This window comes from Lampetra fluviatilis, chromosome 11 (genome assembly GCF_964198595.1).
Source record: "Lampetra fluviatilis chromosome 11, kcLamFluv1.1, whole genome shotgun sequence".
In the NCBI taxonomy this organism is placed as follows: domain Eukaryota; kingdom Metazoa; phylum Chordata; class Hyperoartia; order Petromyzontiformes; family Petromyzontidae; genus Lampetra; species Lampetra fluviatilis.
The window spans coordinates 13,562,750-13,587,259 of record NC_136285.1 but is presented as its reverse complement, the minus strand read 5'-3'; the positions used below and the strand labels follow the sequence as shown (position 1 = coordinate 13,587,259).

The window sequence follows — 24,510 nt, the reverse complement described above, 5'->3', positions numbered from 1 at the left end:
GTGGCACGCAGTCCCAGTTCCGACATCGCTCTCCGCTGATGATGTCTACGTTCAGGAATTTAACACAAGCGACCGGGCTTCATCGCACAGTGCACAAATCACTGCACCGCCCCCGAAACTGTTGACATCTGTCATGGTATGAGTGTCCCGAAATACCGCGCGCGATTACCCGCGTGTCTTCGCCTCCGTTTATTCAATTTTGTTCGTCTGGGCCATGGCCCAGTGAGCCCAATCGGATTGCAAAGGAAAGCGAGCACACGGGTGCCACAGGGCAATGTAACAACTGCGGTGAGACCTTAACGTCAAAGGTGGGCGGGGAGAGGGAGGGATGTTGTAATGCACCACAACCAAAAACAGTTCATGAATAAATGTTGATTCAGTGACACGGACCCTAACAGAAAAAGCCCATTCGTGTTTAACAATAGGCAGCCGGGATCTACGCCTGCAAACAACACCAGGCACGGCAGGCAAGCTGCTACCTCCATTGCAGATCCACACTCTCTGCGATGGAGGTAGCAGCCTGGGCTGTGTGGCGACTTCAATTCGGATAGCCGGCGTGCTCCACCTCAGGCTTTGTGAATTGCGCGTGTCGCGTGTGAACACGACGACGATAGACAAAGAGTCCGTAGTCAATCAGTTGCTGGTGTCATTGGCTTCCCCCCCGCGCTGTTTCATTCACGGAGATTATGTATTCATCTATCATACTTCAGCACGCTAGACAATGCACGTTGGTGATGGGGAGTGCAGCCCAGAACTGGTTTTAGATATGGCGCACCACCGATGTTTGCCACAGCCCAGGGAATCAAACTCAAGTTGCCAGGTTCATCGTGCAGCGAGTTGGAACGATGGTAACACCACTTCAACGCAGGTCGACGCAACATCAGACCATCACATTGCTACGTAGGATTGAGGGGCTGTTGTTGCAATGCCTTCTAAAATCCAATTAACACGAAACCTCAAGACAGCAGCTTACCTTCTATAAAAGGCAAAGTGGTCTCATGCTGCTGCTCAAATGAGCAATGAGACAATGCTCATCTCCTGTCTACAGTCCAGAACCAAAAGAGGGAATGTCCACATTCCTCTGACAGGGGCGGGTCACTCCACTGGACAACCACTAAAAGTGGTACTTATTTTGTCACGACTGGGCAAACCTTCTGCAACGGTCTCAAAGGAGTCACCGATAAAACATGCATTTTGACGTCATGTCACTTCCAATAAAACATTTACTGATACTTGAGGGGTTACGTTTCGACAATCTTTTTTATTCCAGCGTTTGGAAAGATTGTTATTTTGTGATGATGCTTACTTGCACGTCTAAAAGCAGCCTTCACCTGAAGAGTTCAGGTAAACGAAGTTCAAGGCGTGACCCATTAAGTGACAGTTGTAAAACATTTTCACCTCAAAGTCATAAAAAGGGGAATGAGCCCCAAGCGTGGTTGCTTTTATGACCCCACACCGTCAAGTTTCCCCAGCTGTGACAGCACTCACAACGCCACCGCCATCACCAGAACAAAGACAAAGATCCCCCCTGTTTCCGAGACTGCGAGTGGCAAGCACCCATCAATGCTGACGCTGGGTACAAGGCGTTGGTGTGGCCGACGCTCCCCCCGGATGCGTTTGACGGTTGCATGCCGCAATCAGGTGCTGAGAGTGGGTGTCCAGGTACGAACTTCTGATATCATTCACCAATGATGCTAGCCATGGCCAGGAATGAAGCTCGGATAGCCAGGTTTGTAGCGCTGCACGCCAAGCACTACACCACCACTCCCCACACCAAAGACAAAGATTTCCCGTATAGCCTTAAGAGTGTTGGGGCAAGTGCTGTTAGCGAGCAGCACCTATGAAGGCCGGCACAGTAAGCATGGGGGTGGGTGGCCAGCATCACACGCCTTTGTCTCCCCAGTGGTGATGTTTGCACACCGCACCAGGTACTCATTTGAGGCTGAGTCGACCTAGGGGAGGGCCAGGACCAGTTCAGATAATCGTCACTGGTGCGGCGATGAGCGGGAATCGAATGCAGCGTGCTAACCATTACACTCCCCACACTACACACATACGTACATACACGCACGCCGAGAAAACTCACTTCACGCCTTGGATCATGTGAACATACGTCACACGCGGAAAGGCATTTTTATTTAATCTTATTTTACTAATGTTTGCAGTACGCTTTTATTGATCCATTATCAGATTTGACCTCGTGCCACGTGTGGTGCACTGTATGCCTTTCGTGTTCTACATCTCACTTGCAGACTTTTTGACTCAATGTGCTCTCGCTGGGCTTGGAGGCTTTACTGATACCTATCTCCCACCCCCCCCATGCTCTCACGGGGAACCCACTGCCGTCGAAGGTCATGGTCCAATGAACAACATGAAGCACCCCCCCCACCCACCTATTTAAACGTCTCTCCTCTCCGTACCCCGAAGCCCCCCGCAGCCCATAACCCCTCCGCCTATCCCCAACCCCCCCCCCCTTTTCTAGGTCACGTTGCACTGCCTGCACTCAACAGCTACGGTTCTGACTGAACTTTTTGGTGGCCTTAGTGTGGCTCTGTGAGCCACAGCGATTAACACCAAACCTAGCAGCATATTGGTGAAAGGATTTAAATGGGTGCCTCCCCTCCCCACGGACAATTTGCCCGACTCTTCACAGCCTGGCATCTGGGCCCCTCTAGCTCATGGGCTTTGGCGCAGTTGCACGAATGCAAGCCTTTGTCTCGAAGCACGTTTTGAGTCTGTGGGTCTTTATGTAAGTCTAGAGGTCTCTGTGCGAGACTATGGATACCTGTGCGAGTCTACGCAGCTCTGTTTGAGCCTACGAGCCTCTGCTTACCGATGCGTCTCGTTGTCAGTGCGTGTAGGTCTATGGCTCTTCATGCAAGTCCACGGGCCTCGACGCCAAACTTGGTAACGCTCGTCCAACTGCCCCCCCCCCCCCCAACCCCCTTTCCAAAGGCCGGGTGCCCGGGCCCTCCTCCCCGGTGCGGCTGCACCACCTGCGCACACACCCCACTCTCCGGCCAAAGACGCATGGCGCCCGCGAGCTCACCTGGACGATGTCGAGCACCATGCCGGCGGCGACCATGCCGAACCCCGCCAGCAGGAAGGGCAGCAGCACCTGCATGCCGATGGAGAAGGCGGACTCCTTGTGCGTGCCGTGCGTGTCAACTTCGGTGCTGCCCACGTCGTCGCTCTCCGTGGCCTGGCTGCCGCTCTCGAGCAGGGCGTCCTCCTCCTGGGCGCTGCGCACCTCCGCCAGCTCCACGCCCTCCACCTTCCGGCCACCGCCGCCGCCGCCACCATCGGCGCCAGGACTTTCCTGTCGGTCACCTGGAGGGGGCGGGTACAGTATCGGCGGGGTGAGCTCGCGGGATGTGAGAATCTCAAAGGGGTATTCGTTTGTTAATTCACCTGCTTATTAGGAATACACTATTTGTAATTTCCATAACGGAGTAATTTTATTAGGCAGAATTTCCATTTAAATGTTAAATATATTTTTTATTCAAAACATTACTGTCCATCTCTCCATGTAGCAGTCGGCCGTTTAAACCGTGATGCTTCCATTCGTTCATCTATCCATCCGTTATTATTTATAATAAACAAATTATTAATTATAATACACTGACAACAAATTTAGCTCATTGAGCGGCTTGTGCTTGTTGGTGTCCACGTTGCAATTGGTTTTCTGTTTTTTCCGCATTCATTTAAACGCGTGAAGACGAGACCGCTCGTCTCAACTAATCAAACACACGGACATCCAATCGCTACGTCCACATGATAACAAGAGAGGTTTAGACTCCAATGGCCTCCCGCACTAGACTAAAACTAACGAAAAAACTATGTTTATTTTACCAGGTAAGACCCATTTGAGCTCTTTTTCAGAAGCGATCTGACCACAACTGGTCGCTCAATTAAGTGGTTTATCACGTGGAAATTTATAGGAGCCAAGTACTCTAAGCGTATGTTTCTAAATGTGGCGCGGAAAACCGGGAGGACCCGAAGAAAAAATATGTTCACGCAACCACGGAGAGAACATGCAAACTCCAAATATTCAGGCATCAGGGTCGGGATCGAACCCACGACCTCCTGTATACCAGGCAAGGTAGTTAGCATCTCACCAGCTCATAATTGTTGTGGGGTCGATAAAAACGAGCACTACTTTGTGGGATGTCAACAATCACACAATGCGATTGCCTCCCCCCTCCGCCCTCCTCCCCCAAAAAATGGGGAATATCCACCGCTGGCATTGGGCCATCAGTGGGGAAGAATGCCTCTGCAGAACTCAACTGAGCGGGATTCCACTTTGACTTGTGACTCAAAGAATAAACACAAACCTGCCGCAATTAAAAACAAACCTTTTATGCGCCGAAACAAAAAGATGAAAGAACCGAGTTGGCAACGGTGCCCAAGCGTGCACACGCAAAAAAACATTCCCTGCACAAGCCGAAAGTGCCACTTGCAGTCACCAGTCACAAACCCGGGGCCCACGCAGTAATGCCACAGCCCTTCTGGCTGTCGCATGACGGGGCTGGTTTTAATTACCGGCGAAACGTCGCGGTACTCGAACTTGTTCACGTGACAAACCTTACTAATTGTCGGTTGGTGGCGGGTTTAACGACAGATTTATATTTATGTGATCTAACCCAAATAAACCTCTATTGTGGCGACTGCCCTCTTCTATAATTCGCCCGTGGGTCTCTCCATGTGTCTACGAGTCTCTGTGCAAGTCCACGAGGTCTCAACGCGAGTCCGTGGGTCTTCACGCAAGTCTAAGAATCTTCAGGCGATTGTGAGTCTCAAGCAGCGGACCATATTGTAACGCCGCTGTCCACTCCTCCACTCATTCTCCGAGAGCAATTCAGTTATTGACCGTAAAGTTGCTCCTGAAACCGCCCGGCGGCTCACTTACTAAGCTCGACATGAACAAATAAACGTTCCTCATCAACTCCCCGCCATGTGAAAGCGGAAGATTGTTAACCCTGCCCTACGAAGGGAAATAGATGGTCGGCTGATGTTACAGGCAATAGCCCTTATTCAGAGCGGAGAGAACGAGATATATTTATTTTACAGCCTTTGAGATTGCACTTCATCTGAGGCCTCGAAACATTTTTTATTTGTTAAATTTGTCAAATTAATCGCTTCTTGTGTTGCATAGAGATGGCCGGGAGCATGCGCAACACAAGTTTACGCAGTCCAGAGAAGTGATCATCATCAGCTATGATCAATCCACTGCTGGATGAAGACCTCCCTCCCCCTCCAAGCCACTACCGTTCCTTGTGGTCCCACAATGCATTCATCTGTGAAGCACCCGCAGACGAGCCAAATTCCATCACTCCATCTCCACGAGGGACGCACTCTCGTGTTGCGTTCCCTCTGTTGGCTCGAGCCCTCCGACTTTAGTCTCGGCCGCTATTCCATCGAGCGGCGTGCATTGCCGCCTCAGCCCGTTTTACTTTGTGAACATCATGCGTGGCAGCGGGGGGAGGGTGGGAGGTGAGGGGGTGGTGGGGGGTGAGGAGGAAAAAGAATACCGAGAAAAAATAAAAAAAAATCCACACGGAAATGCAGACAACGTGGTCCATTTATAAAGGGGCCCCACGCTTTATTTAGACGGCACCAACTTTTCCCTTGCGAGCAGGTGGCCCGGGGGACGCAGGATGCCGGCCCAGCCAACTCGCTCGCCCTCTTTGCTTTGCTTTTATTCGTCGTCCTGGCGTTTCGGAGAAACGAAGGCCCGCCACGCCCGTCGCGGCACCCGTTGAAGGCCCCCCCCCCCCCACGGCGCGTTCTCCCAGCTCCGCTGGCGCTGCCGCGAGCGTGCGGCGGCGCTCTATAATTAGCGTCAGAAACGGCTGAAAAAAACGAGCGCGGCCCCCAAACATTGCCTGGGCAGAGGTCTTCCCGTAGCTGGGCTTGGCTGCCTCATTGATTTTGTGGACCCTGGGGTTTACACTTTGATAGAGGTGGGGGGGGGGGAAGGAGTGTTTTTGGTTACGCGGCAGGCCTAGGAGATGTGCGATGGGAAAAATACAGGGATTTTGATGATTATGATGACGATGACGTTGAAGAAAATCATTACGCTTATTGGTAATGATGGTGAGAATAACGATGACATGGTTGATGACGATGGTGATGAGGATTGCTTCAACTTAATCACAGTGCTGTTGTGTTAAGATCCAGGGGAAACTGTCTCTTGCAGAAAGGGAGATTTGGGAGACTTACAATGGGAAGAACACACGATCATGACGATGATGATGATTACTACAACACAATCACAATACCTCCGGGGTGAACTCTGGATAAGACACTTGTTGAAATAAAACTCACATTCGTCAATAACATGGACTTAAAAGGAAATGTATATAAAATAGCACTTCAGGCAATTGGCCAACGTCATAGAAGACCAATGCATTCTACTTGGGAAGTTCCCTGCCTAAGAGCCATGGCTCACGGTCCCTCCGTGTTTTTTTATTCCACTCGCATCACCACGCTGCTTACTACAGCTTCGTTGACCGAGAGGAGGTCGGTCCAACTGGTTTCCCATCGCCAACAACGTCGTTTGGGTGACGCGGTCACCAGCCAACACGTCAAGCGGTGGCTTGCACCGCAGACGCATCACACACGGCACACGAGAACAAAACGCGGGCCCATTGCCAACAATCGGTGCCCAAAGCCTCGCTCGCCTAGGGCCATAAACCAAGGGAGAAGTGGTTCTCCGTCTCCTTACTCAGCAGCGCTGTTTGGGTGGCACCGTCGTCACCACCGTGCGACGTCACGATGCGGCGCGTCGACCCGAGCGAGCGGCACCACGGACGCGTCGCCAGCGGGCCCCGACACGCTCTCCGACCGGCGCGTGCCCACGACGGCTCACCTCGCTCACCCGCAGCGGCACCGTTGAGCAGGACGATGGCCGTCTTGGCGGCGGTCTGCGCCGGCGGCTGCTTGCCCTGCGCCGGCGCCTGCTTGCCGGCGGCGGTGTCGGTGGCGCCCGGCCCCGCCGTGCCCTCCGTGTACACCCGCCCGTTGCCCTCGGACACCACCTCGGTCGGCGTGCGTCCGCTCAGCTCCTGCAGCACCATGGCTCCGCCTCCGCGCGGGCGCCCGTGCTCGTGGCGCCGTCGCCGTTCCCGGCGCCGTCTGGAACGATGCCCGTCTCTCGGTTTCTCCTGGCTTGGCCCGCGGGCGACGTGGCGTGGTCGGTCGGTGGATTCGTCCGCTTGTCGGTCTGTAGCAGTGTGCGTTTGCTCGCGTTGCGTGGATCTCGGCGGATGTTGGAGTGACGCTGGGGCCTAGAGAGCCTTCAAGAAAGCTGGGACGATGCCCCTAGCTGTGGAAAGACGATGACAACAGTGACTCCCTTGTTATCAACGATTCAGAGAGTAGGCGTGTTAATGAATATCGGTTGAAATAGATTGTTATGCTCAAAATATGTGCAACGTATCAAGTGTGTGAGAATTGGTCACTTGTGATTCGTGGAGAAGGAAATGCAAATATGCCAGCGTTTGCATGTAGACTTACTGAACGGATGAATGGTGTAAATCAATTGGAACAAACTCGAAATTATACAAAATAAGATGGATAGGCAAAAAACGATCTATCCTTTAATTAAATTACGACCCCTGAACCGTGACAATTCATTTAATCTGGTGGGGGTTGACTTGTTATTTTATCATCAAACAGCGTGCCTCTAGTGAACAATATGACTCTAAGCCCTTCTAAATCCATTGCTGGATTAAGACCACCCCACGCCATGTCAGTCACAAGGGTTTATTTGGCCGTACTTCAACACGCTGGTCGGTGAGCAGAGGGTTGGAGAGTAGAACTGGTTCAGACATCACTCGCCATTGACGTGCCGCAATGGGTGGGAATCGAACTCAAAGCCGCTGAGTTCAGACCGCCGTGTTTGGACCACTGCACCACCACTCCCCAAATAATAAATACGTTTTCGTACAGCGCCTTTAGTTCGCGTATCACCTCGAAGGCGCATCGCACATGTCCCTGCGACCGATACGCCTTGTTATGTAAACTCAAGGAGGTACCGCATTCAACCTATGACTACCTAACAGACTCATCTCAAAGTAAACCAAGCACAGTTTGAAAGTCCCCTGTGAGAGAGCGAGACAGACTGACTCGCGTGTGCTGAAGCCCGACCGACAACCAGACGCAAATTTACACGACGAAAGTTGGAATTCCAAGACTGTTACATAATGTCTCAACCAACGTGGCAAAAACTCAACAACAAGTGCCAGTCAGATCGGTTTTCCAGGAGATACGATGCCAATGATCGCAGCACCCGCGAAAAGTGAAACGCTTTAAAGAGTTAAGTAAGATTTATACAGCCGCGGGCCTTTAATCTCAGCGGCAAAACAGCTCTCTGGTTCGTTTCTTCTGGTTGTATCGCCGCTTGCCGTTCCGCAAAACGACCGACGCTTCACTCCACAAGCCGGGAGCTTCTTCAGGAACTCCCGGCACGGGGAGCGAAGCGTCGGACATTCGTGCCGAACAGCGCACGGTGCAACATGAAAACACACCGGAGGGATACGCAGCACAACCGCGAGAATCTTACAAGGTGGTACATGCAGCGTTTTATCAATTGACGCGTCCCATCCTCGGAAGCCAATGCAATTGTTTCAGCATTGAACAGCTTCACGACCGCTAATCTCCCGTTCAATTTTGCTCGTTCGTAAAGTGGGCAGAGTCGCCATCGTTCGCCCAAGAACGTCAGTGGAGGTGCCGCTTCAACATTGCAATGTGTTGAGGAAATCTGCTGGCGAGTCTGCGAACGCTCGACGTAAACGCCAAGGAGCGCGCGACGCCAGCAGCACGTGTGCCGAGCGCATGTATAGCGGCTCGGGTTGCCACGTGTATATATACGACGCTGGCGCTCGGATTTCAGCAGCGCGAGCTCGGTCGTACCACTGCACTTGGACCGACAACAAACGCCACCCGACTTAAAGCGCCTATGCAAATCGATGCAATTATTATTCGGCGCACCGACAAGCCACGGCAGCGTACATGAAATACGCTGGAATGATAGCGCACTGCTATAAATGACCGTTTGAATCGGAGATTTCGCGTTAATAAGATTCGGCCCTTTATCACTCCACTGCTGGATTTTGGCCACCTCACGTCGTATTGGACATGTGGGGTTGTTTGACAAAACTTCACCATGCCGGTCACCGAGGGTTTGTGGAGGACGGGGAGGGGGTCCCAGTACCGTTTCAAAAATAACTCGCCACTGATGCTAGCCGTGGCCGGGAATAGAAGTCAGATCACAAAGTTCATAACACAGCGAGCTAAACACTGCGGCACCACTCCTCAAGCACATTCTCTTTGGGAATCTGTACATTGAAAAACGTAAGCATCGCACGTTATAATTTTGCTCATAAGCATATAACATCCATCTGATAAGCTATGGTTAAATATGACAAACTTACTTTATAACAAACACAAACTCGTGTATGCCCTCTGGCCATCTCGTTGCTTTGTCCGTAAACCTGTTTAATAAAATTCACCACCTAATTGGCTCTTTTTTTATCCGTGACCGCAACAATTACCCCTTTTAAATTGAGCCTCTGGCAGGAACAGCGGCACCAGCAGCAGCAACAGCAGCGTCGGAACGAAGGCATTTAGATAATGGACAATTTGGACGCGGTGCAAAGCCACACTGCACCATGTCGTGACGACGGGGGCCTGCATGCAAACCTGAGAGCGAAGCTTGCCCGAGAGCTTCAACGGCAGATGGAATCTCGTCCCACCGATCAAAGTGCCGTCCGGAGACATCGCACGTGCATTTATACAGGACGCCGTGGTATGAGAACAAATATATATATAATTAATGAAAAAAATACTTGTGATAATTAATCGAGGCGCATGTAATATTTAACCTTCAATGGAACAACAGCTGCCCCCCAACAACCCCCGCCCCCAAACAACCCCTCACCGACTTGCATAGTGCTTACGACACCACATCATTAAAATGAACGCATACTGTATTGCAAATTAATGCACAATCGAAAGTTAATATGTAAAACCAGCATCGATTATTTAAGGATCACCCAGTCCTCCTGTAACATCAGCGGAAATACACAAGCAGAATCGTCTTGCTGCAGCACTTTAAAATGCATGAAAATTTCCGCTCGGCGTCTCTTTACAAACACTGCAAGTGGCAAAATAAAAGCATTCAAGGCAGCCTGAGCACTAGGACGTGGTCGCGATGGAAAAGTTAAGGTCGCAGAGAGGAAGCTGAGTGATCAACCCTCCTCCTCCCGTGGATAACAGCAAGCAGAGTTACAAGTGTAGCCTTTTCCTGCCTGCCTGCCGAAATTTTATCAGGCAACACGGCCCTTTTGACACGCACATTTTGTTTATCACAGGAAAACCGAAGAGGTTTTATTCGCACGAAATAATTGTTTTCGATCGTAACGATATAAGCGATTAATTCGAAATTATAATTTTCAGCCCATTAAATCCACTGCTTGACAAAAGGCATCCACCATACCACGTTGGTCATATTTTTGGAAAAGCTGGCAAAGTTCTGGTTTGGTGGAAGGACCGGTTTCGATACCGTTCGCTGGCAGTTTCAGTCCGTGGCTGGGAAGGGAGCACAGGACCACAGGACGCCAGGTTCAGAGCGCGACACGCTTCCGCCACCACAGTTGGGTTGTGAACACACGTTTCAAAATGTAGGACGAGATTCCGGTGACGGTAGAGCCGGTATCGGTGCCCTTAAGCAGGGTCCTGAGTGTCCACTTGTCGCGTATATAAATGTGTTTTCGCGGCGCGGATTTCATTTTGACAAAACCTCTCAGAAATATTCAAAGAGCAGAATGTCTTGCTCTGCTGGTTTTCACACATTCGCGTTACATGTTTTTCTTTTAGAAAGTTAAATGCCTCTGTGCCAGTGGACTTTAACAAACGGGAGATGGCTGCAAAGTTTGCCTTAAATGACCATGTGACAGGAGTTCTGATTTCATAACCAACCAGCCAGTGTGTTCTCTATGTCCGCAAGCGTCGCTGGTCGCTGGGGTTTTCCAAAAGTGTGGCACAAATCCACGGTACTTCTTGAACTCAAGCAGTACAGCGCCGACGCCTACCACACGGTAAACACCACCGCGGTGTGCAAGTCTACACCGCTGGGAAGTAAACTTGGTGCGATGGCACGAATCTGCTGTGCCACGGAGTGTGGGCCACGGGCTTGAGTCCAGATTTGCCGTGTAAGTGTTGCCAGCTGCTAGCACCAATGATCGAAGGGGTGTCTTTAGTGCATCTGTTACCAACACTCCCAACGTAGGGTTAAATCGGCGTGACTACTCATAACAAGTGAACAACACGAGAAATTAATGACACATTCAAGCTTGCGAATAAATCAGTCGGTGACAAATCCGTTGTTGTGCTGTACATGTATGCTCCCGTGTCTATGCTCCTCAACTTCACCAACTCAAGACTGACCTGCGTGCTGACGTGTGATCTAATGAACCCAGTAACCAACCCGCAGTCTGGAGAGGGCCTTGTCCCTATCTGTGTGTGCTCAGAACTACAACAACACGCTTTGAAACATTACAGTAATATGATTGTGATGCAATCCTTGCAGTATAGATACAGTATACCGATGTGTCTTACAAATGTAGACGTCATACATGACTTTCCAATAATTATCTGTACTACAATGATTTTTCCATATACACACAATTCCACATTGTCTTCACGTGGAATCACAACCATCACGTTCTTACACATCAGGTTGATATGATGCATCACAGAGCCCATTTCATCGTCAAACCCATGATCAATCCACCGCTGGATCAAGACATCCTCAAGCTGTCGCTATTGTTCGTCGGTTTGCAATGCCCTAACCCGTCTAGTGCCTGCACACCAGCCGATTCCATCGCTCCATCTCCGCAGAGATCCATCCCTTCGAGCGTGCTCCCTCCGTCGGCTTAAAATCCACCACGTTAATTTGTGTCCTGTGCACAAGGCCACTCACGTTTCGATTAAAAGCTTTCGTGACTGCAGGGATTCATATTCTTGGTTCTTTCGGTAAAGTCACGTAGAATGGAAATAATACAATAATACAAAATAAAACAATAAAATTTTCACGACGTTTCGATTGCAACACAAGCAATCATCATCAGGTGTGAAACCCACAGCAAGAAAATTTGAACAAAAACCAAGAATATGAAGGCCACTCACGTTTCTCAACAGGCGTTATGCGACGTCTCTAACTTGCGTGCGAGACTTTTCGTCCACGTGTTCTTCTCCACGTCCCCATTAGTGCATAATCCACTTGCTCTCGTCAACCCGGGACCATGTATTGCGTGAACATTACTCGAGTCTATGCCACGCATCGCTAGTCGTATATTTTAAATGCATTCGAAATATCTGTTATCCAGCAGTGATTTGGCCACGGTTGGATACGTACGGTGCGAAAGAAGTCCCACATGCATATTGGCCGAAGGTGATAATGTGACCCATTCATTATTCTGCTTTAGCTATTCCGGTACAATATTTGAATATCCTTAACCGATATGTATGTGCGTGCAAATGTTAAACGGGAAGCCAATTAACATTTAGACATATAGTAGGTAGTAGGTAGGCCACTGTCCATGACTGATATGCCCGTACCAAGAACATCAATGTCCATGCCGAGTATATCGATACCCTGTATGCCCATACCCAGTACAAAGACAACGATCCCCCGTATAGCCTTAACAGACTGTTGGGGCAAGTGCTGTTAGCGAGCACCTATGAAGGCCGGAACGGCACACGAGGGGGTGGGTCGTCAGCACCACGCCCGACCGCCTTTGTCTCCCAGTACGGTACTGTATACACATACCCTGTATATTCTTAGCAAGTATATACACATGCTGTTATAAATACCCGGGCACTGGTAAGCCAGTTTCCACAGCCGGTATATTCAACCGGATGTGTACTACGAATACCTTCAGCAGTGTGCTAATGCCATACCCGGATACAGAGACCTGCACATCACTGCCAAGAGGAGGTTAATAGGTCAATATGCATGGCGGGTACAGCAAGAACCCAACTAACTAAACGCACGTGTCAATGTGTATCACTGCCCATACCCTACCAGCTAAGGTGCATAGTCCGTAGGTATATCCATAGATCTAGATATCCATTGAGTGTACGTCATCTGCCCTTGAACATCACTGCCACTGGTCAGTACGTCAAGGTGTGCTATACCTTGGTGGATACCTGTGCCCGTACGCGACAGTCAATAAGTCGCCGTTGTCAAAGGGCGTCAATAGCTCGTACGTGATGATGGCGAGTAGCCGGTAGGTGTATCCATATCCAGTACGTAGTCGTGAAGATACCTGGCCTTGTAACACCACAGTCCATGGGCCGACAAGTGGCCGTGGTCGACCAAGTGTGTCGATGTCCCACCCCTGTCAATATCCACAGTCCGTGCCGTTACACAGGGGACGGGCGTAGCGCTCTCGCCCGGCCACGTGTGGTGGTCGTGGTGGTGGTGGTGGTGTTGGTCGTGGTGGTGGTCGTGGTGGTGGTGGTCGTGGTGGTGGTGGTCGTGGTGGTGGTGGTCGTGGTGGTGGTCGTGGTGGTGGTCATGTGGTCGTGGTGATGTGGTGGTCGTGGTGATGTGGTGGTCGTGGTGATGTGGTGGTCGTGGTGATGTGGTGGTCGTGGTGATGTGGTGGTCGTGGTGATGTGGTGGTCGTGGTGATGTGGTGGTCGTGGTGATGTGGTGGTCGTGGTGGTGGCAGCAGTAGCAGTAGCTGACACATACCCACGAGCCCACCTCGCCCGGCCACGTGTGTGTGGTCGTGGTGGTCGTGGTGGACGTGGTGGTGGTCGTGGTGGACGTGGTGGTGGTCGTGGTGGACGTGGTGGTGGTCGTGGTGGTGGCAGCAGTAGCAGTGGGTGACACACACCCACGAGCCCACTCGCCCGGCCACGTGTGTGTGTGGTGGTGGTGGCAGCAGTAGCAGTGGGTGACACATACCCACGAGCCCACTCGCCATGGTCTCCCCCCGCGTCCTCCTCGCTCGAGCTGCAGCTGCAGCCTCCTCGCTGGCCGCGTGTCGAGCCCGTCCACGGCAGCGGCTGGCAGGCCCCACCAGACACCCGCTCTGCTCGCCCGCTCTCTCTTCTCTCACTACTTCACGCTCGTCCCATTACATCCTCCTCCTTCTCCTTCCATGCTGCCCACACCACGGCCACTGCTGTGTCGATACACGAACTCTGGTTTAATATTGCCCGCTGCTGCTGCTGCAGGAGGAGGAGGTGCACCAGCGCCTGTAGCCGCCCCTGCTGCGGCTGCGGCTGCAATAGTCGTAGCAACTGGAGCAGCTGGGACAACAGCGGCAGCAGTGGCCGCAGCAGCAGCGTTCGTCCCGGCCCCATTGAGTCCCCAAGTCACCCCCCACCACCTCCCCCTCCCCCCCCACTTCCCCCCCCCGCACCACTTTCCCCTCCCACTTCCCCCTCCACGCAGCGTGTAACAAACCCCCCACCCCAGCAGCGCAAAGCGTCGCGTGACGTCACAGCAAGCTATTGGATGACGTCGTTTTAGGCCGCGGCACGCGCTCGCCAAATCTCCGCGTGACGTCGGGCTCCGTCTCGCGGATACGTTGCCGTTTAGATGACGTCATGTAAACCGCGCGGTGTTGGAGAAGTGGCGGGTGGGGTTGGGGGTGCGTGGGGGGGGGGCGCTGTGACATCATCGTTGCAAGATGTTGGATGACGTCATGTTTTGAGCGCGTGGTTTTGTCGGTAGGGTGACGTCATTATAGTTTAAATTCTCAGTATGAATTGATATCGAGGGCTTGAGCTGGATTTAATTAACAGTGAAACTGTGACAATAAAACTCATTAACACCAGCAAAAACATCCGGCTACAATCGCAAGGTTGTGAATTTAATTCCCTCCGATGTGTTTAAAACGAATAAAGTACCACAACAGTGGTTGTCCCTGTAGGAGAGGCTCGCCCCCTGCCATATGAATGTGGAATTTCCACCAACTCGCTCAGGGCTGGTGACAGGGGAGATTTGCCCACCGTGTTAAATGCTCACATGAGCAGCAATTAACTTTTGAATCGGTGTCAATATATTTACCTTTTGCTAGGGCCACAGTGTTATCGAATCACGTGTCCATTTAGTTCATGTTACGCTATTTGCAACAACAACAAAAAATGTAATCAATAAAATAATAATATAAATAAACATTGCCTCCGTGGTCCTTATATGGCGAGGGGGGGCGTGGCCTACAAGCGGGGACGTCACGCGGGGGAGAGTTCAAGGTTCGCCCGGCAGGAGTCATGGCCTCCGAGAAGCAGCGTGGTGGTGGTGTTGGGATGGAGCGTGGTGGTGGTGATGATTGTGATGGGATGAAGCGTGGTGGTGATGTTGGTGAGGGCATGGAGCGTGATGGTGATGTTGGTGATGGGATGAAGCGTGGTGGTGGTGATGTTGTTGGTGAGGTGATGGAGCGTGGTGGTGGTGATGTTGGTGATGGGATGAAGCGTGGTGATGGTGAAGCCTCTCCCGGCCACGCCAACACCAGGCGAGGCGTCACCGTGTCCCGTGAGCTGCTCGGCGTCAAGGGAGGCCCTGGTGAGCGAGCGAGCGAGCAGTGCGATGTGGCGGAGGCTGCTGATGATGATGGTGCTGTAGTCATTGCTTCCATGGCTTTATTTTGGTGATTTTCGAAAAGTTTTTTGGTTTGGCCATTTAAAGCTTTCGTGACTGCAGGGATTCATCTTCTTGGTTCTTTCGGTAAAGTCACGTAGAAGGGAAATAATAAAAATAAACCAATAAAATAATTCTCACGTTTCGGCCACAACGCAAGCAGGTGAAGACCAGGTCTGTCGGGGAGACAGACCTGGTCGTGAGAATTATTTTTATTATTTCCCTTCTACGAGACTTTACCGAAAGAACCAAGAAGATGGTTTGGCCATGTTTGTTGTAATACAGAGTTAGACTGATGGCCTTAATCTAAGTTGTCTTGTGGTTGTTGTTGTTATTTGACTTGCATCCCACTGGGATTTTTGCACACAGCGTTGGTGTGCGGTGCTTTTTCTGCAATATTTTTCTGTCTTTTCTTGGATTTTCTGTTTGCACATAGTCACTTTAAGATGTTTTCTTGTTCATGTTTTTTGTTTGTTGCGGTTGCACCCGATTCAAGAGCCGAATGGCTCACAGGGCTATACCTAATAAATGAAAACTTGAAACTAGTCAGCCATGCCCGTGTTCTCTCAGACGCTCAAATCACGGTGAAGTCACGAATTCTATGAGTCGTTAATTCGCACAGATATGCCGCTGGTGCGTTCACGGTTGTCTGCATTTCATCTTCGCTGCTTAATCGCCGTGTTATGTCACCCACCTGCATGAGGGAGCTAAGCAGGAGTGAGCTTGGATAGTGCTCGGATGGGCGGTCGTCAACTCTAATAAGCAGGGGTGGTAGGCGATGTTGGGGGGCAGTGTATGAAAACATCCATTGGTGTGCTGTACTGTACTTCTGTGGTCCCAACGACTGTTGTCGACCGCCTTCAAGCGGCACTGGCCAAGCGTGGTGAAGTATGGTCATTAGCACGCACGACTCGCATCAAAGTGGAGGGGAAGGCTCTCGTCCGGCAGCGGTTTGATAATTGGGTTGTGCATGTTAATTAATCACAAGCACACGTGTCAACCCATACGCCTTGCTACCCAGGTTCTTGTACAAGGGAATTGAGTAAAAAAAACAAACGTGTCTTTATATTCTTGGTTCTTTCGGTAAAGTCACGTAGAAGGGAAATAATAAAATTATAAAAATATAAAACAATAAAAAATTATCACGACGTTTCGACTGCAACACAAGCAATCATCATCAAGTGTGAAATCCACAGCAAGAAAATTTGAAAAAAGTGATTTCAAATCCCTGCAGTCACGAAAGCTTTAAATCAAAATTTAAAAAGCGTGTTTTTGTTTGTGTTTCTCCCCTGTGATGGGACTTTGTAGGATGAACGTTGAGATTTATAAGGGGCCGTCCATAAATGACGTCATGCACCTAGGGGGGGGGGTCAGACATTTGTGACGAGGGGGGCTTGAGAAATGTGACGTCGCATCAAAATGCGCAACTTTAAATAAATATAGACAACACGTTCTACTTAATTAAATAGACTTTTTAATAAATGTTTTCTCCGACAACATCAGAGTGCAGCAGCACATTAAATACGCACTACAATGACAATAGTTTAAAGCGATTTGAAGCATGTTTTATTTTTTTTGGGGGGTGGGGGCAGATCTTTGTGACGTCATATTTGAGGGGGGGTCTGACTTTTTGTGACGCCGTGTGACAAGGGGGGGGGGGGGTCCAAAATCGCGTGACGTCATTTATGGACGGCCCCTATCCGCGATAATTTGAGGCGCATTATTTTTACTTCCCTTAACATTTCTTAATTTTTTTGGGGGGGTTAGATCGCGTTAATATAAATGTGTCACTCACTATGATTAAGAACCAGGTTACAGTCTACATTAGTGTTTTTTTTGTTTGTATTCACTTTATTATTTTCTATCTACGTGACTTTACCGAAAGAACCAAAGAATATAAATGTGTCGTTAAACCCGCCACCACCACCGACGACACGGCCAATGTGTGTCACGTGACGCACAACGTGCCGATTCGTGATTAGTTGGGCACACCCGTGTGTTGGAGAGTGAACCCGCAACATTTACAATTTAGATTTGGTTTAACACGTGGGACTTTAAATTTTCTCGGTAAAAAACTCAAAGAGTATGGACCCTTGCAGTCACGAAAACTTCAAATCTAGAATTTAATTTTCTCGTCAACAAAACAGAACGAGATCCGTTATGTTTGTTATTGACGTTCTTTATTTAACCATTCGAGACCCACGGCTTGTGATTCATTAACTTATTTGGCATCCTTCAAGAGGTGCGACCCACCCCGTCGCGATGAAGTTGTCTCTTGTTATTGACGTCCTTGTTAAACTATTGTCAGAGCAACTTGTGGTTAAATTCCTTTTGTAAATATTACCTTATTTAATATGCATATAACCAGCTGAGATTCAAAACGTTGTCCAAGTACTGCATTCTTGATTTTGAAGCTTTCGTGACTGCAGCAATCCATACTCTTTGGTTCTTTCGGTAAAGTCACGTAGGTAGAAAATAAAATCAATCGCGACGTTTCGGGCGCAACACAAGTGTCCATCATCAGGTGGGAAAGCTTGGTCTGCTGCTGAGGCAGACTGTTTTAAAAGGTTTGAAATGGGAGTAGCCCAAGAAGTGGCCGGGGCTAGTGATGTGAATGTGAGAAATAATCATGTAGCTGTAAGATAGGAGAGCGGCCTCCTATAACCCTTGAGCTACACACATTTCAAACATTTTGAAACAGTCTGCCTCAGCAGCAGACCACGCTTTCCCACCTGATGATGGATGCTTGTGTTGCGCCCGAAACGTCGTGTTTTATTTTATTTTACCTACGTGACTTTACCGAAAGAACCAAAGAGTATGAGTACTTCATGTATGACTGGGTTAATGCTAATTGAGACTTTCAAAGTACATTTTTCAAGAGAAAACCCGAGTTACAAAAATAAAATACAAATAATTACAAAACCCAATTACAATTTCAATACACAACTGTCAAAAGTAGCACATATAATCTGAAGCAATTAAATTATGCTCGTGAGTAATATCGAAAAGATAACATTTTAAGTGGAAAAGGTTTAGTGATTTATGGCTCTAATTTAACCATATGAGAACCCTTCAAGGTTTTCTTGAAATGTCCTTTAGGTGAGATCCAATCGAGATTCAGTCTTTAATGGCAGTGATTACAGCTTTGTCGCATGCTTCCCCTCTTACCAGGTGAGAACACATTGACAAGCCCTGCCTTTGGCAAGGAACAGTTACAAGGAGACGGGTTTTTCTCTTGTACGCTTATATTTTACTTCTGAAGACACTTTAACTTCATCCATTTTTGTCCAAATTTGGGATTAGGACATCGGCAGAGAGCGGCCATCAAATGACAGCTGCGGGAATACAATGAAATGGCTCTTTGGCAAGCTAGTTCACCTTCTCACGAAGTAGATCACCATCAGTCTCGCTGTTTAAACATTCATTTGGCATCCCAAAAACCCCTTGTTGAATTTTTTTTCTTTTACCAGGTAAGGCCCACTGAGTTGTATAGCTCTTTTTCAGAAGCGACCTCACCACAAATGATAGCTGAACGAAGTGGCTTATCACGTGGAAATGTATGGCAGCCAAATATTCTAAAATGCGTGTTCCTAAATGTGGAGGGGAAAATCGGAGCGCCCGCAAAAAATTCCATGCGACCATGAAGAGAACACGCAAACTCCAAATATACAAGCGTCAGGGTCGGGATCGATCCCACGACCTCCCCGTATTCCAGGCGAAATATTTAACATCTCGCCACCGTGACCTATGTGACAAAAGCGTTAATTTTGCGAAAATGCAATTTTGAGATTAAAGCTAAGCTCTACATATGAAGTCCTCATGCGAGACACCATAAGGATATGAATGTATTAATATATATTTTAATCGGTTCTTGTTTACACACGCTTACATAACCGTTTCAACTTTGAGCTACCTAACAGACCCCGTGTAATTAAACTTGCTTACAATTGCTATTTTTAATTGACTTGTTGGCTGAAGCTTGCTTTGCATGAACCGCCCAGAAAAATATTCCACCTGCCATTTGGCAGCATTTTGTACTCTATGTCAAATAATAATTAAACCAATCTATAAGGTTTCACATATTAACTTTGTTTTCTGAAGCGTTTACGTCATAGATAATCTTTTACATTACGGTCAGAACTTGGATGTCCTTTCATCTTGGCAATATAGAACTTTGCTGACAATTATATGAAAATTTTTTTATGGAAACGGATTTTTCCCTTCACTCTGGGAACTATGATATTTCATGTTTGCTATCAAAGGTAGAATAATGAAGGTCCTATATTCAAGCTGTGCTCGATTTTACCTGTTTAAGTTTATTTCCTCATAAATGTAAAAATGTGACTGAAGTTTACGAATAGTAAATGCGGCTTCCTCTGAATTAAAAGCCAAACTTCTACATTATTTTACAGTTTACGGAAAATTGGACACTCAGAGTTACAGTGATGATAGCTGGTGTGTCGAGTGTTTAATATTTGCGGTAACCCACTTAGACCAAAAGTAGTGACTGTGACATTTGGTGCGCCCTGACTTGTTGCTGCTTCATGAAATGGTTGCTCGGACATTTGGCGTGGAGTTGTTACGATATGTTGAGCGGAGTGGTGGCGCAGTGATGAGCACACTCCGCTATGAACCCAGCAACCAGAGGCTCATTTCCAGCCATGGTTGTCACCATTGGTGAGTGATTTTTAAACCGATACTTAGCACCCCCCATCACTCGCCCGCGTGGTGAAGTATGGTCAAACAACCCCCGTGACTGAAACGGCCTCGGTTGACCTTCATCCAGCAGTGCATTAAACAGGTGTCAATAGCTCCTGCCAGTTTGCGCTGTGGGCAGCAGATTGCAGTGGCTCAAAATCCGCCTTCAACCAGCAGTAGATGGCCAAAAGAGCTGTATGTGTACTGTAATATTCAATTCTCTTGTTATTTCTGTCCCGTGTGCAGTCATTCCCAAGCAACTGTTCATCAACCCCAGATTGGCCCAAAGGACTCGGGCTGCTGGCACCACCAGCCGTCTGCCCCCCAGTTGCGGTGAGTGAACTCCCTCTGCTGTACGTTCTGCTGACACCTAAAGGTAGAAGTAAAGACAAGTAGAATTTAAATGTCCGCTCATTCTGCACCGCCGCCCTGCGTGACGGGTTGCCATGCGTTTGCGGTGGCGGTGCTGCATTGTGGGAAGCAGAGAGCAGGGTGGCTAAATGCGTTGTTGTGATTCTATGCTCCCGCATCTATGCTACCCACCTTCGCCAACAAGTTCGGGCCAGAATGGTGAAGTATGGTCAAAATAACCCCATGACCCACACAGTCTGGAGAGGCCCTTGTTTTCAGTGGTGGTTTTACCAAAAGGCTGCATTGTAGGTAATCGCTTTTTCGGAAGACGTAATATTTTCTATTTATAGAGTGACTTGGTCCAAGCAAAAAGAGCTTTATAGCATCAGATTCCTCCAGCACAAATAAATATTATGATTCTGTATGTCCCCAGGCTGTGCTTTTTGCACTTCGTGAATGAGAAGATGAGTTTATCATTGTCGCACGCTTGTTACAGCAACGTGAAGTCTCGTTCTCTATACGATTTAATATGTTAGCACGGAGACATCACCCAACCATTATATTAAGGTGTTTTTATATTCACGAGAGGTCATGGGATGCACAGCCTAGGTACCTGCCTACAAGATCTATTTTTTATTTTAGGTTATTAAAGATGCTGACGACATTCGTCAGGCCGTAATATCTGTGCACTTGTCCGTGACACGGCATAATCGGTAACTAATTAAAAATTTCCATCGAATTATGAAAACAAGCATGTGCGTAAGCCGCAAGTTTGAACTAAAACATGACGTAAATTTTGTTTTCGTAAATGCTCCACCGTATACGCAGCATCAACGACCCAACCAATTGTTTAATCTGGGAGTAGAATACCACCGACTCGCTCGTATTCGCCTGCCCCTTGCCACTCTCTCCGCTGCCGCTTTCCCAGCGCTGAGCCAGGTGAAGAAATTCCTGCCTCAGCTGGCAACTGCCAACGACGTCCTGCAGAGGCAGGTGCAGGAGATGCCGGCGGGACACTTCGATATCGAGCATGTGGACGACGGGCAGGAGCGCGTCATCGAGATGGTGTGTGTGCCGCCCAGGGCCCTTGACGTCGTCGTCGCGTGAGCCGTCAAAGGTTTGCGTCGACGTGCCGCTGGGCAAGCCCTTGCAATGGCGGTAGAGGCCTCTTTTTAATCCTTTCCCATTCCGATGACGTAGGTGTACGTCATCGGAACGGAATCTGAAGTTAAAGGCCGTGCAGGAGGGCGGGTGGCACAGTTTGACACCAGCTATTATGTGTGCGGTCGTGTCGGTACAGTTCCTGCAGCGAGTGTAGTGCCTTTAAAAAAATAAACGGCGCTTTGCCTCTTTAAATAAAATTAACGCTGAACCGTTGGCGTGTTCCGAGATTCGGCGGTGAACGGGACCCGCCCTGCAACTTGCAGACGTCTCGGAACGGGACAGGGTAAATATTAAACATTAACCTACTTGCTCTGCTAATGTGGCCGAGTTCCAGTTGGAGGATGCCAGAAGTGCAATGAGTCACTGAATTATTATCACGTGGATCTGGAGTGGCCGAGAGTGCTTTTTTATTCGATTATTTAATCAGAAGATCACAGTTGATCATGACTTAACACATTCAGCTGGTGCCCTTTTCATACTTTCGCAAATGTAATTGTGCCGTGGCCTAATATCCACAATGGGACTTGTTTACATGCGTATTAAAATTATCCTTTGAGAATGCTGGTGGCCTTTTCATTCTCATCGCAAATATAAAACACGTTCCTTCGGAGTGGGCAGGTAGGAACTTGGTTCAACCTATCCTGGAGCGTACATGTTTGGGAGGGGCGCACCTCTGGTTGGCTGCTGGCTCGTGGTCACGTGATGCACTTCAACCAATCTGGGAGCGTACATGTTTGGGAGGGGCTATGCACGACAGACAGACAAATAATCCCTGGTGGGCAGTGTGGAACTGTTCCTACCTGTATAAACCGCCACCGTACGTCACTCAATGATGCACCATTACGGTTCATTTTTTTGTTTTACCTGCAGAGCATCTCCCTGGTTGAAGGGGGGGACAACTCGGACACGGACGAGGAGGAGGAGGAGGAAGACTGCAGCTCGTCTGGGAGCTCATCCGACTCGGAGACGGCGGACGGGGGGGAAGGACTCCCGGCGATGCCGAGATTGCGCCTGAGCCAGAAGCCGGCGGCTCAAGCGCGACATCGCATCGTCGAGCTGGACACTCGGCCTGCTACGGACCAGCCGCCGCGTGAGCCCCAGGGCACGTGACCAACGCACGAGCATTCTCGTCCGCCAAATCCTCCCAATGGTGTCGGGATGTTCTTTTGTGGTTGTTCTTTTGCCCCAGAGGACTTTCTCCTGGCTCTGTGTAAATGTATTTCTGTGTCTCTCTGTAAATGTCTCTATGTCTCTGTGTAAACGTCTTTCGTTCTTTTGCACAAACCGACGTTAATTAGATCTTTCGCGCATTGACCGCCATAAAGCCAAAGCAGGTCATTCAGTGCCTTCCCCATGTGGCCTTAGGGACTTATTTTCTTGTTGCATTGTTTTCCTCAACGTGCTTTTGCCCACCGCAACGTGTTAACATATTCCTGCCAAATAAATAAATATGGGCCAGAATTCACGTGCTCTTCATCTCGGTGCGACCATCACACTGCAGCGGAGACGCTGACCTTTGTCGATGACACTCTTAAGCGTGGCCTAAGGACCTTTATGAATGTGGCTTACCCCTCCATTTCTTTTAGGAATGTTGCATGCAAGCCAGAGTGGAGAAGCCGAGTGGTCGGCACTTTGTTTTTGTCATCAATAACGACGCGGCGATGATGGCGAGAGGATAGACACGATGTATGGGTTCAGGGAAATCTGCTCGGTGACCCCCGGCAGGAGAACATGGCCCCCAGGAGGGTGGCGAATGTGGGCGTTTATCGGCGAGCTGCCCTGGTGCGCGATGGATTTAAGTACGCGTGCCGTGGCCTAATATCCACAACGGGACTTGTTTATGTGTGTATGGAAATTGTGTTTTGTGTTGCCAAATTGAGTGATGTTCATTCTCCTCTGCTGCCCCTATAGCCCCTGCTATCCATGCAGTCCACTCCCTGTTCAAGTCAAGGCTCAAGACCTTCCTCTTTACCTATGACCGACTGCCAATTAAATATTTATGTACGTTTGAACTTCTTCCGCGCCGTACGTAGCCAACCATCCTAATCTGCGGTGCGGGGGAAGGACAACAAACACAAAAAGCAGTTCTAAAGAAATTCGTTTTCAATCGAGATTTAAAAGTCTACAGTTCCAGTGGCTTCTAAATATTGGAAGGAAGAGCGTTCCAGACGGCCGCAGAAGCGCATCTAAAAGTGCCCGATGCAGTGATGGTTGGCCAAAACCCGCCACTTCGAGGATGGACCGGAGTTCGCGTGATGGTTTATGCTCACTTGCTCTACAGGGTCTTGAGATTCAGTCACATGTCCACGCTGTATAAATTCACATTGTACATTGTCTTATTAATGCATCAAGTTGTTGTTGTTTATTTTTTTAAGCTTGTGTAAAATGTGTTTCAATAAATACTACATCAATTGAGAATGTTGACATCTGATGGCTTACCTGAAAAACAAACTCGGAATGCCGGCTCTGAGTTTCACTCCACAATCTGCAGTCATCATTTACCCCAATTATTCCACGCGAGCAACATGCCAGAGGAAATTCCTTGCCCTGAACGCTAGAGAATTAGAGCCAAGGTCATTATTCACGTCAACTAGACAGGGGAGATCATATCTTCGTTCCGTTGGAAGACACTA

At 49.1% G+C, this 24,510-nt stretch overlaps 2 protein-coding genes across 5 annotated transcripts in view; one reads left to right on the top strand and one right to left on the bottom strand.

Annotated features, from left to right (window-relative positions):
• Positions 1 to 14,397, bottom strand: part of SLC41A2 (solute carrier family 41 member 2) — a 60,958-nt gene extending 46,561 nt beyond the window's left edge. Inside the window, exons 1-3 of one of the 4 annotated variants that reach the window (XM_078861048.1) lie at positions 13,982 to 14,397; positions 6,872 to 7,327; positions 3,050 to 3,330 (exon numbers count right to left, since the gene is read on the bottom strand). In XM_078861048.1, coding sequence (XP_078717174.1) covers positions 3,050 to 3,330; positions 6,872 to 7,079 — 489 coding nt within the window. In that variant the 5' untranslated portion in view covers positions 7,080 to 7,327; positions 13,982 to 14,397. Of the gene's footprint in view, positions 1 to 3,049; positions 3,331 to 6,871; positions 7,328 to 9,705; positions 9,756 to 13,910; positions 13,929 to 13,981 lie in introns of those variants that run through there. The other 3 variants (XM_078861051.1, XM_078861050.1, XM_078861049.1) reach the window with 3 other exon arrangements.
• An 890-nt stretch (positions 14,398 to 15,287) lies between these two features.
• Positions 15,288 to 24,284, top strand: NOPCHAP1 (NOP protein chaperone 1). The gene is made up of 4 exons (XM_078860749.1): positions 15,288 to 15,589; positions 20,609 to 20,695; positions 21,642 to 21,778; positions 22,748 to 24,284. Exons 1-4 carry the CDS (start codon positions 15,295 to 15,297, stop codon positions 22,985 to 22,987), a joined length of 759 nt encoding a protein of 252 aa, XP_078716875.1. The 5' UTR covers positions 15,288 to 15,294; the 3' UTR covers positions 22,988 to 24,284.
• Positions 24,285 to 24,510: the final 226 nt, after the last annotated feature.